The 19459-nt window shown below is 45.1% G+C and overlaps 1 protein-coding gene across 2 annotated transcripts; it reads left to right on the forward strand.

Moving 5' to 3' along the window:
* The first annotated feature begins 1567 nt into the window (after window positions 1-1567).
* On the forward strand, window positions 1568-19158 carry LOC147608843 (uncharacterized). 2 transcript variants are annotated; one of them, XM_086788602.1, is made up of 4 exons: window positions 1568-1720; window positions 2619-2804; window positions 18605-18644; window positions 18878-19158. In XM_086788602.1, the coding sequence occupies exons 1-4, from the start codon at window positions 1718-1720 to the stop codon at window positions 18952-18954; spliced, it is 306 nt and encodes a 101-aa protein (XP_086644728.1). In that variant the 5' UTR covers window positions 1568-1717; the 3' UTR covers window positions 18955-19158. The 2 variants fall into 2 exon arrangements, with proteins under 2 accessions (XP_086644728.1, XP_086644727.1); XM_086788601.1 differs by lacking the exon at window positions 1568-1720 and adding an exon at window positions 2337-2479.
* Window positions 19159-19459: the final 301 nt, after the last annotated feature.

Genomic DNA, 19459 nt, shown 5'->3' on the forward strand with positions numbered 1-19459 from the left:
TTTCTTCAAAGTTGTAATAATAAAATTCTTGTAAAGGCACGCTGATGTGGATAGTCGCTTTTCTATGTCCTAACTTTTATAAGATAGGACTTGAAAAATGTTTTCCTCTCCTAACACTTCACAATTATAGGAGCTATCCTTCTTTGTTGTGGATATGTACAGGCACATCAATGTGGATAGATAACTCATTCTTAATGCTAACAAGGTCCTAACCTTTATAAGAGAGGTCTTGAATAATGTTTTCCTCTCCCACTAGCAGTTAAGAGAATGAGGAGCCCTCCTCATGGATGATTTCAAATGCCATGAAGTGCACCAAGCTAAATTTGATTTTATAATCACATGACTTGTACATCCCAATTCCCTTGATCATTCTTTAAAAAGTGAAAATGTTATTTGGAGAAGCGTGACAAGTTAAAGCTTTTGCAAGAGATGCCTTTCATATCAAAGCATCATCTAAATATATTGAGCACATGCTTCTAAATACTAAATAAACTGATATACTTGATTGCAATGGCATGCATATAGAAGCATGGATATAGAATGTAGATATAATGTGTATTACGAGGTAAACACTTTGCCTTGCACATTATTCATCAAAGCATGGATTTTCTTTGGGGTAACATTTACGTTAGCAAACAAAATTCTCTTCCATATATGAAACTTTTTGCTAACTATATTGAAGGGTAAACTTGATACTTTTAGAAAAGTAATCTTTTTGTTAGGTTGTTTATTGGCATTTAACATCTGAGTTCACATGTTGGGTACTGAACCTTAATGCTTTTACAAAAGCAATATTTTTGTTGGATTGTTTAAACCTTCATCGATATATTAATAATATATACATAATCTCACCCTAATTTACCTTCGTACTACATGACACATGGGCACAAAGAGGTGTGATGGCATGTCAGATTCAAGCCAATAAAAAAAAGAAGTGTGTATGTATTTTTGAGGAAGGCTTGAAATTATTAGGAAATAGATATTTACACGGGGCTTGTTTACAGAACTCACACACACAAGGGTGCGCATCCACCATAGACAATGAGGAGGATTGAACCAAGGACTTTTGGGGTAACAATCGTCCTCTTCTACCAACCAACTGAGCGACTGTAGTGGGCCAGTGTCAGAAAAAATCCGTCCTTTAGTGTAATTTTCACGGCTCAAATTGAGAAAAACCGGTTATAATTTTGTGTAGCTTTGAATTAAAGTTTTAAAGTTTTTGTTATAAAACCGATTAACTTATGCATTTTCTCAATAAAAACCGATTGAGCTTAAAGGTCGTCCTTTTTTTCACTGGCTAGAAAAAGAGTTTATTTCTAACACTGTAGTGGGCACAAGTGTGTTTTCTAGATAAATGGAAAGAATAAACATGTTGCACTATTAATAAAAAGGCAAGAATAAAACATGTTGCACTATTAATAAAAAAAGGCTGTTTTGTCAATTCTCTTTTTTTTCCTTTTTTGCATACTATTTAGGGAAAAGGCACACAAAACTTTATTTTGGAAGTTTGTTGGGAGGATCTGAAAGGTACTATTATTTTTGATCTGGGACAGATTCATAGAAAAACCTTTTGTTATTTATTATTCTTTAGTTGAAAGTTGTGTATTAAATGCTGATGTGTCCATGTTGCTGTTTGTTTTCATCTTGGCTTCTTCTCAGCAGAGGGAGTCTGATCGGCTAGCGTCCTCCCAGTTGCTTCAGCGTCGCCATCGCCACCATGGTTAGCTTTCTTTCACTACCTCTTCTATGCTGCTTTCCTCGCAGGTACCATTGTCTTCTTTCTAGGATAAGTTCGTAGATAAGTTACAGTACGATGTTCTGATCTTCCCGAACGATTCATGGATGCTCAAAGCTTATAATCAGCACATTAGGGTTTCTCACCGTCCCAGACAATGCCATGAATATTCAAAATGGCATAGATGCACGTTCTCAACATATTTTGCCTCTCATATCAGATGCCAATACATCTTAGGGTTTCTAAAGTTCATGACTAATTCCATGATTGCTGAAATGGCATACATGTATCTCATATCAGATGACAATACTTTCAGCTTTCTGTTCGGTCTTTGTCACGCTTGTTTTAGGTCCAAATGGCAATCAGATGTCAACATACATAGGGTTTCTGTTCATCGTCTGCCTCCTCAAATGGCTGAAATGCGTATGGTGCCTTTTATCCCATACCAATGGACATGTTGGCTTGCTCAAATAGTAGAGATGTACCTTTATTTAAGGATGCAGAAATGGCTAAGATGCATATGGTTGGTTATTACTTTTGATCGTATGTGACATGCTGGTGCATGTGAAAGACCATTCCATGGATGGTCTAAATGGAAGATATCTACATGGTTAATTGTTTCAACAATGTCCAAATGGATGAGATTCTTATGGTTGATCAAGGTGCTCCACTGTCATGTATCACATGCCAATGCACATTGGGTTATATGTCTGGCTTCTCTGGGAAAGTTGTGTATGCCATATGGTAATCGACCATCTATATCTTACATGCTAAAATTTAATACATATTAGGGCTTTCTGCTGTCTCATGTAGCTGCTCTTTTACACTATATGCTTGTTTTTCACACTTGATGTGCTAAAAAAATCTAGGGCTTCATTTGCAGGCTATGTTCATAAGGGTCAAGAGGAAGAAGACGACTTACTTTTTGCATTGTGAACCTTCGGAGACTATACTTGAGATCAAGGCAAAGTTGCAAGTTCTTACTGATCATGACGTGGATACTCAGCGCCTAATACTTGTCTCAAGCAGGCAACCATTAGATGATGCAAAGACTTTAGCAGATCAGAAGGTATTCAAAATCTGAACAGAAAACTTGTTTTGAAGTTTTGAACAGTTGCTTGCCGGCAACAGTGCTAGTCTTATTAGTGCTTCCATATTGTTTGTGGCAAATCAGCCTGGTACAGCAATATTGTATTGTGTATACCTTAGCTAGTAGAACTGTTTCTGTAGTTGGTAATTGTTTACACACTCTTCAGTTCATGCATGCAACTTTGATATGAGAGCCTTGTAGTGCTCAGCTGTAAATCAAGGAAGGTGGTTCATAGGGTATACTTGTTAGCACATTCATCCCCAGATTCTGCTCTTTTATGGTGCCCATTTGGTCCCTTTTACGTGGCCCTTGCTTGTGGCTGGCCACCCCTTTTTCCAGTATTTTACTGGGATTTTTCCCAGCCTTTTTGGCATTTTCCAGTCGGCCTTGTCCAGTAGCTCCAGTCAGCCTGTTTTGCAGCTCCAGTCGGCCAGCTTTCCCCTACTATAAATAGTGGGTGCTGGCCTCTCATTTCTCATTCAGTCTTGTACATATTTTGCTCCCTCACTTATGAGACAGTGTCTCTTGCTTGGGACTGTTGCTTCAGTATATTCAGCATAGTTTTCTCCATATCTTTCTCTCTTTGGCACTCTCTGTTCAGCACATTCTAGTGCCACTCTGCTTCTGCTCTGTGCACTCTTTCATGGTATTATCGCTCCTGGTTTAGCAACCTCCTTGCTGCCCCAGTTTCAGCACTGTTTTCAGCACCGTTTTCTCTCAGATTTGCAGCCCTTTGCTGCCGCGTTTTCTGGACAGCACCTGCTGGTCTCTTCGCCTACAGCTTGGCTTCATCAACATAGCCATCAGGTACTTGTTGACCAGCGTTTTCTTTTCCACATGGAGATTGGACATAGGCAGCCTATTTTCTTCAGGACAACAGCCTTCTGTGCTGCGTTTTCCTCTCCAGTGGGCTTGCTCCTTTGCAGAGGGGGTCTTTGGTGTTGCAGGCTTTGGTGGCACTCTTGGTACCTGTGGAGGACACTTCTTCTTTAGAGTTTGTGCATTTTTTGAGATTGAGCCCAAGCTTTTGGGATGGCTGCACCGACTTCTCTTCATATGTTTGTTGAGTCTGCCAAGTTGGATGGTTCCAACTACACCCTATGGAAGGTGAAGGTGAAATCGGCCTTGCGTGGCGTGGGTCTTTGGGATTGGCTTGTTACACCGGCCAATGCCACCCCTCCCATCCTTGCTTCCGGTGGTGCGACTCAGGCACAGCTTGATATTTGGCAGTCGAATGATCGACGCATTTTCTCCTTTCTGATGTTGAACTGTCAGGATTCTGTTCTCTCTCATGTGCGTACAATAGATGCTGCACATGAAGTTTGGAAGGCTTTTGCAGATCTCTACGAGATTAGCTCTCTGGGTCGGATTTCGGCGTTGAAAAAGCAACTTATAAACTTATCAGTTTTTGCCTTTCCATCTTTATCTGCTTTCATCTCTAAGATGAAAGATCTCCGGGACGAGCTTGCTGTTTGTGGCAAGGACATCTCCACAGAGGACATGGCTATTCGGCTGCTCTCCAAACTTCCAAAGAGGTTTGATGCATACTTTTAGTCTCTTGTTTTTGTCAGAATACGCAGCGGAGATGATGACCAGATCTGGGAACACAAGAGCAAAACGCAATGCAGGAAAATGACAGCACAAGAGAGAGAATGGTAGAGGTGTGTAACTCTGCTCTATATACACAAGAAGATCCCAGGAATGATACAAAACTGGCAAGGGATGTGGGGCCATTTTATATGGCCCCCACAGTGCAGTCGGCCTGCTGTAGGGCAACCGACAGGCCCTGATCCTCCACGACCAGCCAACACAGCCAGTCGGCCAGCTGTCAGCAGAGTCGGCCAGCACAGATGTGGAGTCGTGGACCAGTACCATCAGTCGGCCAGCTCATGGGCCCTTCTGCCAACCCTGGGCATCCACCCAAGCCAAAGATAAATAGGAAAAATGGGAGAAAAATATGGAGAGGGGAAAAATGAGAAAACACCTAATAAGGGCGGGCACACCTACAACAAAGGCCCTGGTGTATATGTATAGACAGGAGATGACTTCTAACACCCCCTCTCAGCTCCTGGCCCTGAAACCAACCACAGGGAGTTGGGGTGCCGCCTGAGCAAATCCTGAGATAGCGACTTCGTGAAGAGGTCCATTGTACTGTCCTCCGTCGAACAGAACTCTAGCAAGATGTCATCAGCAACGATCTGTTCACGAACAAAGTGCCTCTGGATGACCATGGGTTCCTCTAGTGGAAGCCCAATCCTGCAATGCAACCTTTGCAACCTCACCACCTCATGAGCAGCATCACAAGCAGTCCGGTATTTTGCCTCTGTCGTCAACAAGGCAAAAGATGACTGCCTCTTACTGCTCCCACTCCATCAATCAATCCCCCTCCTATGTACAAGAGTCCATGATCCTTCGCATGCCACAGAAACCACAGGAAACGCAATCTTGCCTCCCAAAGAGTCATCCGCAACCATGAGCTCAACTGCCTCATTAGGAAGCTCTCATCCAATCTGGTGTCCATCAACCAGATCAATGAACCATTCTGCTTCTGAGTCAGAGGCATCACATTGCTCACAAGGATCAACACCTGTTACGGTGCAAAACTAAGTCTTGGAAACCTGTTGAAGACCACGCAAGGCCTTTTGAAACCTGTCAACCACCCCCTTTGAATCCGGAACCACAAAGCCTGGAGTATGCACCTCCTTCTGCAAGTAATCAACTGCCACCTGCCTGGCTTTCGGAAAGGTCCCTGTGGAAGGAATATCCTCATCTACAGGAGGTTCTTTGTCCCGAATACTACGAGACATCAGAGCATAAGTTACATGTTCAATTTTCTCTGACTGACGAACACAAGAACTACCAATATCAGTACTGGAGAGTTACTGCCAATTGCTGCCATCTACTGGCAAGCTATCTACCATCTGGTCCCGGAAAGCTTGCACCTGCAGTGTATCCACACTTAAGTGGCCATTACCAGACTGCCACTCATCACAAACCTGAGGACCTGGAAGAGAGAGTGCTGAAAGCTTGTAAACTCCATTCTCCACTTCGCCTTCCCAAACCACCTGGCTTGTTGCTTTGTCTCGGAGAGCAACAAAATGCTCATCAAACTCCACCCGTACGCCAGTCTTGCAAACCTGATGCACCGACAACATATGAAAACCAAGTGACGGAACATACAACACCTGGGAGGAATGCTTCATCGGAAACTATCTCCAACCTCCCCTCACTGTGAACTGGAATAGTGGATGTATTCCCAGTAAGAATGTGACTAGAATACATGCAGAGATCCTGTAAATTAGAACGGGAAGGAGTCATGTGCCTGGAAGCACCACTGTCTAGAATCCACTCCCTGAGTATCCGTTGTTGCGGAGAATCCTCCAACCTCCTCCCTGCTTGAAGAAAATGAAACATCGGTGTCCATCACCTGCAGGTGCACAAAAGCCGGAGTCTTCATGATTGTTGCTGAGGAATCTTCACCCTTCTTGGTCTTCCGCTTGGGACATTGCCTCCAATAGTGGCCTTTCTCGCCACAATCATTACAGGTCCTCTCTGCCTTTAGTTTCTCGCGGTCAGCAACGGACTTCTTCTCAGAAGACTTCTCCGATGAAGCCTTCCCTTTGTCCGTGTTACGGTCTTTCGACCGTTGGCCAGTTAAGGCCTCCGAACCTCTACCCTGAGGAGGGTTCGTGAATTGTTCCTCTTGGTCCAAGACCATGGGTACAAGCTCCTCCCACGTGATGGTGCTGAGCCTGCCATTGGTAATCAAAGACGAGTAAAATGCTGAGTACTGAGAGGGCAAATGCGACAGCAATGTTATGGCCATGTCCTCTGACGATATCTCCTTCCCAGCTTGAAGAACTTCCTGCTGAAGAGCCTACAGCTTGTTAATATGTTCCCGCATCGTCAATAACTTTGCAAGGCTCATAACCCACATATGTACTTCCAAGGAAATCCTCTTCATGGGCGATACCCTGTTGTAAAGAGAGGCCAAATGTTGCCATATACCTCTGGCCAGCGTCATATGCTTTACATGATTGATTACATGCAGTGTGCAGTTGAGGAAGATAAACGAACGGACCCTGGCGTTGACACGATTCCACATCTGTGCCTGTGCCTCCCGGTCCTTTCGGATGGACGGTAACTCCCCTTCCTCTACTTCCGACCGTGGAACCCCAACAACAACGAAATCAGTGAGGTCGTAAGACTCCAGAACAGATTCCATCATAACCTTCCATATGCCGTAGTTGTTCCCGTCCAACTGACGGTCCACTGGGAACGTGGGGAGTGTCCGGATCTTCACATGCCTCTCGGCCATCTCAAACAGATCTGCCATTGCGGGGATGTACTCTGAAAAGGGTGGGTGGGTGGGAACAAAGAAGAACTAACACCTGCAAGTGGCTGTCCAGTAAATCAGCCCGCCGTCCTCTTGCTTCTCCTCTTCCCAAACAGTCCCGAATAGTCCACCAATCAGCAACACAACAGTCCCCCTCTTGCTCACACAAATCCCAAGAACTATCTAGAGCCTAGGCTCTGATACCATGTCAGGGAGATGATGACCAGATCTGGGAACATAAGAGTAAAACGCAATGCAGAAAAATGACAGCACAAGAGAGAGAATGGTAGAGGCGTGTAACTCTGCTCTATATACACAAGAAGATCCCGGGAATGATACAAAACTGGCAAGGGGTGTGTGAAACTCGCTCGTGGGTGCCCGGGGGACTAGGGCCTTTGACACACTTGTTGATACCATCAATGCATATTAAAACATTTAAACATGGCCACAGCCTTAACACATATCCATCATCACTTTGCATAAAACATAAAGCTGGACAAAACATCCACAAATGCTGAAAATGGAGCTTGCACGTGTGACACCGCATAGAGGCCGGAATGGGCCGACCCCCCCCTTGGAGTATTTTATTACCCAAGGAGAATAATATCATGTACAAGCTTTGAGGGCCTTACTCTCCCCACGGGAGATGCCGGATTATCCATATACAAATGCCATAACACAGCCCAACACGAGGCAACCAAGCCGGAACATAGGCTGTAGAAATGCCGAGCCAACAATATAATCCATATACCTCCGTGTGGGTACTGATTCTTCCCCAAAAACCACGGGTCTTCATGCAATAGAGAGGGTACAGCAAGTACAACTCTCCATTCAGCCGGTACAGCAGGTACAATGGCTGGTACAGCCGGTACAGTGGCTGGAACAGCAAGTACAGTGGTTGGTATAGTCGGTACGGTGGCTGGTATAGCAGGTACAACAATTACAGAAGCTGGTACAGCCGGTACAATGGGTGGTACAGCAAGTACAGAAGCTGGTACAGCCAGTACAAGGGCTGGTACAGTAGGTACAGCAAGTACAAATGCTGGTACAAGTACAATGTCTAGAAATCATAATAAATGATTAAATACCCTTGCCTTCATGTATTTCTTCGCGATGGAAGCCTCCAAAACAGTCCCCAACAGCCGGTATTCTTCATGGGCAGCCTTCAAGTGAGAGAGAAAGAGAGTAGCCATCGTTAGGGCAACCTGTAACGGTGGTAGAGGCTAGTGTGGAGCAAGAGAGCCTCTATTAATGAAGAGAGAGGGCTCCAATTTATAGATTTGGGCCTCCCATGAGCTAAAATGGCAAGAGAAGGCTACAATGACAAGTGGAGAGCCACACAATAGCTGAAGTGACAAGTGTGAGGCCACTTGTCTTACTTTGATCCACTTTCTAACAAGTGTCAGGCCACTTGTCTCACTTTGGTCCACTTTCTTGCCACATGTCCCAATCTAAGAGATGGGTCCTTCCATAATCTTTACCTCTAAAAATATCCCAACTGGTAGACATTCTGTCATAGGCACTTTGCCAACTCTTGGTATCTGCTCAATTCCAGATGTAATGACGCGAACAGAATTTCCATCGGAGTCGGGCCAAAAATAGCAACTCTCCTAAATTTTAGGAGTGTGGTCTTTTGTATTCTAGGATAATCCCCCATTCCCAAAGCTTGTACTTTCCAAATATTTAAGCATCCTGGAGTCCACCAGACCCCTTCCAGGCTGGTGACAGTGTGGGGCCATTTTATATGGCCCCCACAATGTAGTCGGCCTGCTGTAGGGCAGCCGACAGGCCCTGATCCTACACGACCAGCCAACACAGCCAGTCGGCCAGCTGTCAGCAGTTGGCCAGCACAGATGTGGAGTTGTGGACCAGTACCATCAGTCGGCCAGCTGTCAGCAGTTGGCCAGCACAGATGTGGAGTTGTGGACCAGTACCATCCTGCCAATCTTGGGCATCCACCCAAGCCAAAGATAAATAGGAAAAATGGGAGAAAAATATGGAGAGAGGGGAAAAATGAGAAAACACCTAATAAGGAAAAGGGGGTTCTGACAAGAACTCCATGGATTCCGACAAGGATAAAGACAACAAATCTTCAAAGAATAAGGACATTGAATGTCATTATTGTGGCAAGAAGGGTCACAAGTCACCCTAATGTCACAAGAAGAAACGTGATGAAGCAACAAAAAACTCTTCCTCAACGGCGGTCTCTCAACCCAAGAAGGATGATGGCATTCTTCTCTTAGTAGGTACTCGGCGTATACTTGCTCTTGTGACTTCTCAGTCACGGTCTTGGATTGTTGATAGCGGTGCTACTGCTCATATGACACCCCATCGAGATTGGTTCGAGGACTTCACTGCTAGATCAGGCGAGATCACTCTGGGTGATTCTTCTTCTGTGCCAGTGCTGCATGGTCATGGCACTATCCCCACCTTCCATTTTGACGAGGACGAGAGGTACTTCTCTGACGTTCTGTATATTCCAGATTTGGCTTTTAACCTTTTGTCGGTGAGTGCTCTTACAGCTCGGGGTGCGGAGGTGATCTTTTCTCGTTATGAGATTACCATTCGTGATAAGGCGACTGGTAGCATCTTGGCTCAGGGAGTCCAAGATAGTGGTCTCTACAAGTTGACCGCTCTGCTTTCTTCTAGTGCTTCTTCTGCTCGTTGGCATGCTCGGTTTGGCCATTTGAGCTATTAGCTTTTGCAGCGAGCTTTGAAGGATGGGTTGGTTGAGGGATTACCGACCATCAAGGCTCCATCTTCTGCCTGTTCCTCTTGTTTACAGGGGAAGCAACACCGAGCCGCCTTTTCGAAGGAGGTGACACACAGATCTTCGACATCACTTGCTCTCATTCATGCAGACTTATGTGGTCCTATGAGTACCGTGTCTTTGAGTAAGGTGTTGTACATGCTTGTGATGGTGGATGATTTTTCCAGATATACTTGGGTTTTCTTTCTGAAGACCAAGGATGAGACTTTTTAGCACTTCTGTGATTGGAGAGCTGAGGTGTAAAAAGAGACCGGTCACTCGGTCAAGGCTCTCAGGACTGATGGAGGGGGTGAGTTCACATCCCAGGAGTTTAAGCAATATTGCAACACATGGCATTCGGAGACAGCTTACTACATCATATACTCCATCACAGAATGGAGTTGCCGAGAGGAAGAATAGGACCATTATGGAGATGGCCCGTGCTATGCTTGAGCATTCTTCATTACCTCGACGTTTCTAGGCTGAGGCGGCTTTCACCGCTGTCTACATTCAGAACAGGTCTTCTCGACAAAACTCCATATGAGGCTTTCCATGGTGAGAAGCCCTCCGTTGTTCATTTTTGGATATTTGGGTGTATGGCGTATGTTCATGTGCCTAAGGAGCACCGCTCCAAGTTGGACTCAAAGTCTCAGTGCATGACTTTTCTCGGATACAGCACTGTGTCCAAGGCATATCGTCTTTATGATCCTCAGGCCGGTAAAGTTGTGAGCCGTGATGTGGTGTTCGACGAGACTCCTACATCTTCAGAGGGGGGTGGTTAGCTTCTTCTTCCTTCACCTCCGTCTCCGCCGCCTCCTCCTCCTCCTCCTCCTCCTCCTCCTCCTCCTGCTTCCGCTGCTTCTGTTACACCTCTAGCTGAGGATACTTAGTTAGATGATGATGACTCTGCTCCTCCTCCGGCGAGTTCGAGCAGATCTGTACTTGGTTGGTATTATTAGACAATTCGTGATTTTGGGTTACGTGAGCTTTCTTCTGCTCCTCCGCCTGGTTCTCTTCGGCGTTCTTCTAGAGTCACAGGGAAACAAATTCATGAGGGCAACATGTTTGTTAATTATGCTCTTATGTCTACTATCATTAATGGTCCTTCTGATCCCACTTCTGTAACGAGGCTCTTTCACATGAGCCTTGGCTTCGTGCTATGCAGGCAGAGCTGGATGCTATCGAACGGAATGGCACTTGGATTTTGTTGCCTCGGCCACTGCAGCATAAGGTGATTGGTGTGCGTTGGATCTTCAAATCAAAGTTCCAAGCTGATGGCAGCTCGGACAAGCACAAGGCGAGGTTGGTTGCCAAGGGTTATGCTCAGGGTCCTGGTGTCGACTTCGATGAGACCTTTGCTCCGACAGCCCGGATGACTACTATTCGTACCGTTCTTGCACTTGCAAGACATCATAGATGGCCCGTTTTCCAGATGGACGTTAAGTCGGCTTTCTTGAATGGAGAGCTTACACAGGAGGTTTATATTGATCAGCCGCCAAGATTTGTTGTTCTGGGCAAACAGGATCATGTGTACCGGCTGAAGAAGGCTTTATATGGTCTAAAGCAGGCTCCGCCGGCTTGGTACCAGCGGATTGATGAGTTCTTTCAGAAGCTTGGCTTGCGTCGTTCTCACGCAGATTCGAACCTTTATATCCTCCTTGAGAGGGGGTTGATTGTTATCTTTGTGGTCTATGTTGATGACCTTATCTTTACAGGTTCTTATTATGTGCGGATCTGTTCTGTTATGGATGCTTTGGAGACAAAGTTTGAGATGATGGATCTTGGCCTCTTGCATTATTTTCTTGGCTTTGAGATTTGGCAGGCCTCGAAGGGCATTTTCTTCTCTCAGCAGAAGTACATTTGGGAGATTCTCGACAAATTTCAGATGACTGGGTGCAAACCAGTATCTTCTCCTATGGATATTGGTGTGAGAAGCTTTCTTCACTTGATGCTTCTCTAGGGACTGATCAGGGACAATATCGGATTCTCGTCGGTTGTTTGGTGTGGTTGACCTACTCCCGATTGGACATATGCTTTGCAGTCAGTTTATTGAGTTCCTTCTCATCCAAACCCCGTCAGCATTGGCGGTGTGCTCTCAGAATTCTTCGGTACTTGCGTGGCACTTTGGATTTTGGCATCTTTTATGGCCAAGGACGCACTCTTGTTGGATGGTCTGACTCAGACTGGGCTGGAGATCCAGATACACGGCGTTCGACCACTGGTTGTGTTTTTTCACTTGGGTCTGGAGCCATTTCTTGGAGCAGTAAAAAGCAGCCTACTGTGGCGCTTTCCTCTACCGAGGCGGAGTACCGTGCAGTTTGTTATGCGGCATGTGAGGCGATATGGTTGCGGAGATTATTGGAGGAGCTCGGCTGTCCTCCTACCGAATCTACTCTTCTTTGGTATGACAATCAGAGTTGCATCGCCATCGCCAAGAACCTTGTGTTTCATGCTCGTACGAAACACATTGAGATTCAGTACCACTATTTTCGTGAACGGGTTCTTGCTAGAGATTTGCGTTTGCAGTATTGTCCTTCCGCGGAGAATGCTACAGATTTGTTCACCAAGCTTGTTTCTTAGGCTTCCTTGGCTCCTCATCTTCGGATTCTCGGAGTTTGTTCAGCATCTGGTGCTGAGAGGGGGTGTTAGCACATTCATCCCGAGATTCTGCTCTTTTATGGTGTCCATTTGGTCCCTTTTGCATGGCCCTTGCTTGTGGGCTGGCCACCCCTTTTTCTAGTATTTTACTGGGATTTTTCCCAGCCTTTTTGGCATTTTCCAATCGGCCTTGTCCAATAGCTCCAATCGGCCTCTCATTTCTCATTCAGTCTTGTACATATTTTGCTCCCTCACTTATGAGACTTGTAGTGTCTCTTGCTTGGGACTGTTTTGCTTCAGTATATTCAGCATAGTTTTCTCCATCTCTCTCTCTTGCACTCTCTGTTCAGCGCATTCTAGTGCCACTCTGCTTCCGCTCTGTGCACTCTTTCAATACTGTATCATTGTGGAAGACCTAAAGGCTCTGATATTAAGTTTTGCATGTGGAAATACAAAAAAATAGTTCTGTTCTCTTTTTTCAAAACCTTTTTCTTCTGTATCACCAACATTGGGGGTCATCAATCAAAGAGATTAATGATAAGAAGGGTACTTGAGAGAAGGATTGCCATCCCGCCAAAAGAAATGATGTTGTCAGTGAAAAAGCATTTGGTGTGATACACCTTGTCATGTGCATCACAGATGCCAAGGACATTCTCAGGGCTAGATCCAGAAGAGGCAAACAGAAAAAGACCCTGAACCAGTAGAAGATGGACATGGAGCAGGACTTGGAGCAAACCTTGATCCAGATAAGTGCAGTCGGCTGGCTGCAGAAATGAGTCGGCTGGCTGTAGGAGGTGTCGGTTGAACCAGGGGACAAGGGCAGCAGGCTGCGCATCATGAACAAGAAGACCAGTCGGCTGCGTTAAAAGGAAAAGCATTAAATGCTTTTAGAACTGGCCGACCAGTAGTCGGGCAGCTCCCACATTGTCCAAGAACCCTATAAAAGGCACCAAGTGCTCAATGTCTTATTCATTCTCTCCCACTAGGGGATTGGATCACTAGAGGTCCCATAGGGGACAGATTTAAGGGTTAGCCACCTTTTTATGAAGGCAGCCAAGGGCTGCAAAGATATGTACCTTTTTGTACCATAGTATATACTGAAATTCCAGCACTTCTCACTCTCTCTCTACTCTCTCTCTACCTGCGTTTTTGCATCAGATGGTGCTTTTTTGCATCAGAAGGTTTTTAAAGAGTGTTTAGGGCTGAAAGAAGACTACCCAGAGCTTCCGCGCGTTACATTGGTATCAGAGCATCGGGCTCAGCCAAGCTAAACACTGATTCAGTCCCATATGATGGTGTACAGGTCCAAGGTACAGGAAAGTACACGGATTCGAAGCCCAGGGCGGGAACACAGATCGGGAAGAACTCCCAGGAGGTTTGTTGGTGGTGTTCCACAGTGCCAGATGGGGATGGCAGTTCCGTGAGCCAGATAGGTTCTAAGGGAACGGTCCCAAGGGAGGTTGATCCTCCAAGGGTGATGTGAGAGTGCCAGACTCAGTTCCAGGAAAGAAGACCAAGACGGTGTTCAGAGTCAGGGCAGGAATGGATTGTGGACTAGAGGAAGACCAGATGCATAGATCTTCATCAGAGACAGAGTGGATTGGAGAACAGACCGGATTTTCAGAGAAAAAAGGTTTGCCAGGGATGGAAGATGACAGAGGGACTTCGGGACAGGATTGGGATGATGACAGTCATCCAAGAGCAGGTTGGATTCCCGTCATCAAGTTTAGCAGAGGGGGATGTCATGTGCATCACAGATGCCAAGGACATTCTCAGGGCTAGATCCAGAAGAGGCAAACAGAAAAAGACCCTGAACCAGTAGAAGATGGACATGGAGCAGGACTTGGAGCAAACCTTGATCCAGATAAGTGCAGTCGGCTAGCCGGCTGCAGAAATGAGTCGGCTGGTTGTAGGAGGTGTCGGCTGAACCAGGGGACAAGGGCAGCAGGCTGCGCATCATGAACAAGAAGACCAGTCGGCTGCGTTAAAAGGAAAAGCATTAAATGCTTTTAGAACTGGCCGACCAGTAGTCGGGCAGCTCCCACATTGTCCAAGAACCCTATAAAAGGCACCAAGTGCTCAATGTCTTATTCATTCTCTCCCACTAGGGGATTGGATCACTAGAGGTCCCATAGGGGACAGATTTAAGGGTTAGCCACCTTTTTATGAAGGCAGCCAAGGGCTGCAAAGATATGTACCTTTTTGTACCATAGTATATACTGAAATTCCAGCACTTCTCACTCTCTCTCTCTACTCTCTCTCTACCTGCGTTTTTGCATCAGATGGTGCTTTTTTGCATCAGAAGGTTTTCAAGAGTGTTTAGGGCTGAAAGAAGACTACCCAGAGCTTCCGCGCGTTACACACCTCCACGTCATCAAGGGTGCAGGACAAAGGGTCCAGGCAGGCTGGACAGACTCGGGGCAGCAGTGCATGACAGCCACGAGCTTACCACTATGAAGCGCATAGTAGAAGCCAATTGGAGGAACCTTAACAACTACTGTTGTGAACTCAGAGGCTAAGGTTTTCTGGATCTTTGTTGTTGGTGTTGCACTATTTGGGCTATGCTTTTAAAATGCGAAGTGACATGTCACGTGCACACCCGTGCCATAGCATAAATCTCAGCATAAACAGCATAATCCCTGCTAAGGACAGCAGTTAAGGTTTAGCATAAAGGGGGATCCAAGCAAGCAGTTGGCTAGACTCAGTCAGTTGGCCAACAGATCTGAGCGGCCATTGAAGTAAGCGCAGAATTTAAAGAATTATTTTATGAATATTTTTGTCCAAAGTTGGCTGAACAGCAGCAGCAATGGGCCGACCAGCACCTTCAGCATATATATAAGCATAAGTAAGCATTTGCATTAGCATCATTCACCTTTTGAAGGAGTAGAAGTCAGTAGAGGCATGTAGAAGGCTAGAGGTCACCCACATGGTTGTTTCCGTATGGCGACACTGGCCGACTGCTGGTCAGGATGTCCTGGATGCTGGCCGACTGCTCCTTCTGGTCCCCGACCTCTCATGTATGCTGGCCGACTGTGTACAGCTGGCCGACTGGTGGATGGAGCTGGTCGTGGACATTTAGGTCCAGTCGGTTGCCTTTTCTACAGGCTGACTGCATGTTTGGGGCCATATAAATGGCCCCATGGCCCCCACACCATTGTATCTTGTTTTACACTTCGGGATCTTGTGTATAGAGCAGAGCTACACATCTATCTCTCTCCTTCTCTTGCGCTGTCTATTTTCTGCATTGTACTTGCTCTTGTGGTCTCAGATTTGGTTATCATCTCCGCTGCGTATTTTGACAAAGGGAACCCCTCCTTGGTGAGTATAATAGTTGATCAGTGATCAAGAAAAAAACCTTGGTGGTCCCTCAACTTGTAGATTGTGTGTGGTTTTGATTTTTTATTGGGCTCACTGAAACCAGGGTGGATTAGGAGGCCGAGTTCCGTAACTAGTTAGTTATTAAAGAGACTAAGTAGAGGTAGCATAATACAACACCATACACGTGTAAAATGATATTATCAAGAGACAACACTAGGACTGGAACTGGACAGCCCCCCCTAAGGAAAGATTTATTCCAGTAGAGTGATTTTAGATACAAGAGAGGATGCCAAGCACCAGATTTCCAAGAACTTAATGAAAATAAAAACAAGCAATACGATCGCCCAAGCCACAGGTAGAGTCCTAGCTTCACACCAGGTCTTTGGTGGAGTCTCACTGAGCCTACCCAGTCTCACATAACATCCATTGTGTGGATATCACAAGCAACCTCCAGTCTCACCATCTGGATGGTCTTCACAGCTTCTTTCACTAGGGATGGGACACCAAATGAACCAAACCTGTAATCACATATCTTCTTGGAAAATCCCAGGCGCAAGTGTGTTGGGCTGGTTCAAACTTCAGACTACAGAGCAGCAGATTTGGGTTTCAGCAGCAGAAAAACAGGATTTTCTACTAAGAAATGCTGCAAAACTGATTTTCAGGGTGTCAGCCAGGATGTTAGGGTTTCTGACTGCAGGTTAGGGTTTCTTGCTGGTCGTACGGCATCCCATCCATGTCCGTGCAGCTTTTGTAGCTGCTGTACGGATCCGTACAGTGGTTGTACAGATTGTAGCAGGTCGTACAGCAGGTGGGTATGTTCTATGGTGTGCGTAGAAAGAGGCCCTTACCTCCAAAGAGAGAGAGCATAGAAATATAAAGACAAGCCAACCCCCACCCCCCCCAGGGCCCACTCGGGTTGTACGAGGTAGTTCCCTCCGAGAGCAGACAGCCAAGGAGGGACTACCCTCCCCCAGATTCTCTCCGCCTCATTTGAGGGGTCTGAGCTTGTACTTGTAGCCTATGGCTGTTTGATTATAACTAATAGAAGGATCTTTTCTCCACTCTAGTACGCCATCATAATTCTCCGACAGGTTGCCCTTGGGCGTATTCATATTGAATCTAAAGCTCCTCAAGACTAGTCTTCTCTCCCTTGGTTGAAAACTTGTAAAAGATGTGAATGGGGAGATCAATGTTCTATATATAGACCTCCAAAAAATTAGAGCTACTTGAGTCAATTTGTGTGAGTTGTGTTGATACCACTCTTGGTGTTGCATAAGCATGAAAGAGAGGAAAGAAAAAGGATAAAGAAAGTGTTGATCCTCTCAACCTAATCTTAAAAGTCATGTGATCCAAATACCACACACAAAATCCCAAAAACAGAAAAGGCCCTTGTCTCCATATGCGAGTGTCACCATTTAACATGCTCATTGGGATGTATCACATCCCTGGTATCCAAAAGCTATGTCTACAGGACATCATAGAGAGCTAGTATGACTAGCCACAATGTGCATTGATGCTTGAACTAGTGGATTTCATAGATGGATTGCATAAGTCAATGTGTTCACACCCTCATTAAAGATGAGGTGTGAACACTAGACTGGGCACCGGACACTTATGGGCTGATAGGCACACCATACCCTCTTTTGGACTAAACATCCTCTTCCTTAGCCTAAAGGGGCTGCCCAATACCAAATAAAAGTAAGTGTGCGCTAGGGGCTACCTCACACTTGGCAGTGTTTCCGTTCATGGTCAACCAACCCGTCTTCATAGAATTCAAAGTGTACTGCCGTGCTTATTGAGAACTTGTGTTTGCTTTTTAGAATGTGTCTTCACAGGAAATGAGAACTTGGAGAAGAGCCGGGTGCTTGTAGACTGTGCATAGCAAGGGTTAGGATTTCAAACGCCTGAAAGCCAGCACCTCAGTTGAAATGCTAGGATTTACATAAATTAATCTTGGCAAAAGTATGTGAATGATCTTTAAAGTCATCTACTGGATAAGAGCACGGTGCTTGTAGACTATGCATAGGAAGGGCTAGGGTTTCAAGCGCCTGAGAGCTCATACCTTGGTTGCAATTCTATGATTCACATAAAATTAATCTTGGAAAAGCATGCAAATGATCTTTGAAGTCATCTATTTCAATTACACTTACCAGTTTACTTGCGAAGACCCCTATTATTTTATACCACCTGCACAGGCCCATGGATCTTTTGTAAATTTCACCAGAATCATTGACACATCCCAAGGGGATTTGTTTGGCTGATTGTATTCCTTCAGAGGCCTTGGTATCTTGTCATCTTTCTTGCCTGTCTAGTATGATTAAAAAAAAGAAACAGTAGTTGAGGCCTATATAGATTGTAAGCCAACTGAGATGGTATCATGTTGGGAAGTTAAACTCAATTTCTGTAAGATTTGAAAATTTCAAGGGGCTGAATTGTGCTCGCACAGTTGCCAATAAATAAAAAGTTTGATATTTGGCTGGGTTAACCTCTTTCTTACAGTTCTAAATTTGATAATCTACAGCTGGTAAGAGTCCACAGCCTTGCTATTAGGTCTAGATATCAGTAGAATACACTTCAACTTCCAAGTTTACAACTTGCTGTGCACATTACCTGAGTTACTATAGTCTATAAATCAAATGTATAAGTGATTGCATTCGGTGCCACTTAGCACAGCGTTACACAGTTAAAAACACAACTATCATTTCTTATAGAACAATATGGTTATTGTTAGGCAACCTTTAATTTTGATAAATGTATCTTTTGCTGTGTATGGTACAGGTTGAGAATGATGCAGTGGTAGCCTTGACACTGAAGAAAGGTTAGTGTTTATATAATGTTGGCTTTATGACAGCAGCCATGGTGTTCGTGCATTTATGGGTTTAGATTATTGCACTGTTTGAGCACCGAGTGTAGTCAATCGCCTGTGACCTTCCTAACTAAAAGAACAGCTTTGATTTTGAGCAAGTGATTGCCCAATCAGAGCCAGTGATCGGCCTAATCTGAACAGAAGTTTCTGTTTTGAGTTTCTAACATGTTTTTATGGCTAAACAGATACTGGAGAATGGGAGGAGATTGACATTGAGGAACCAGACGATCACCATAGTGCAATGGATACCGAGGGCAGCTAGTATGTCTGGCTGCATCTACTCGTCATGGTTGAGGGATTCTCTGAACCAAGTGAAATGAGTGAACACAATGCTATACTTTTTTGCTATCTTAGTACAGTACTAGTGTTGTAAAAGCCACTGTCATCATGTTGGATTAGTCCCCGATTATATTTGTAATGATTTTTATATTTTGTTAATAAAGGTATTTGTGGCCAGTTTATCCATCGATACGTTTTACACCAGTAGGCTTAAGTTGTATGATACCCGGAGTCTAGGTGTGTTAATTCCAGTGGTGAGCTAGAGACTCCAGCAGTACTATTCACGGAGCCAGGTGTGTTAGCTCCAGTGGTGAGCTAGAGGCTGAAGCGGTACTATTCCCGAAGCTAGGTGGCAGGATAGATCAAGCAGGATGATTCCTCAGATCTGTGCGAGTAGGAGGATCAAGTGGTACAACTCCCGGATCCAGTGCTAGACAAGCTTGTGATGGTACAAGCATTGTGAACAGAGATTTCTACATGAGTATGTT

Source organism: Cibotium barometz, chromosome 52 (assembly GCF_041138505.1).
Source record: "Cibotium barometz isolate CiBa-2024 chromosome 52, ASM4113850v1, whole genome shotgun sequence".
Lineage (NCBI taxonomy): Eukaryota > Viridiplantae > Streptophyta > Polypodiopsida > Cyatheales > Cibotiaceae > Cibotium > Cibotium barometz.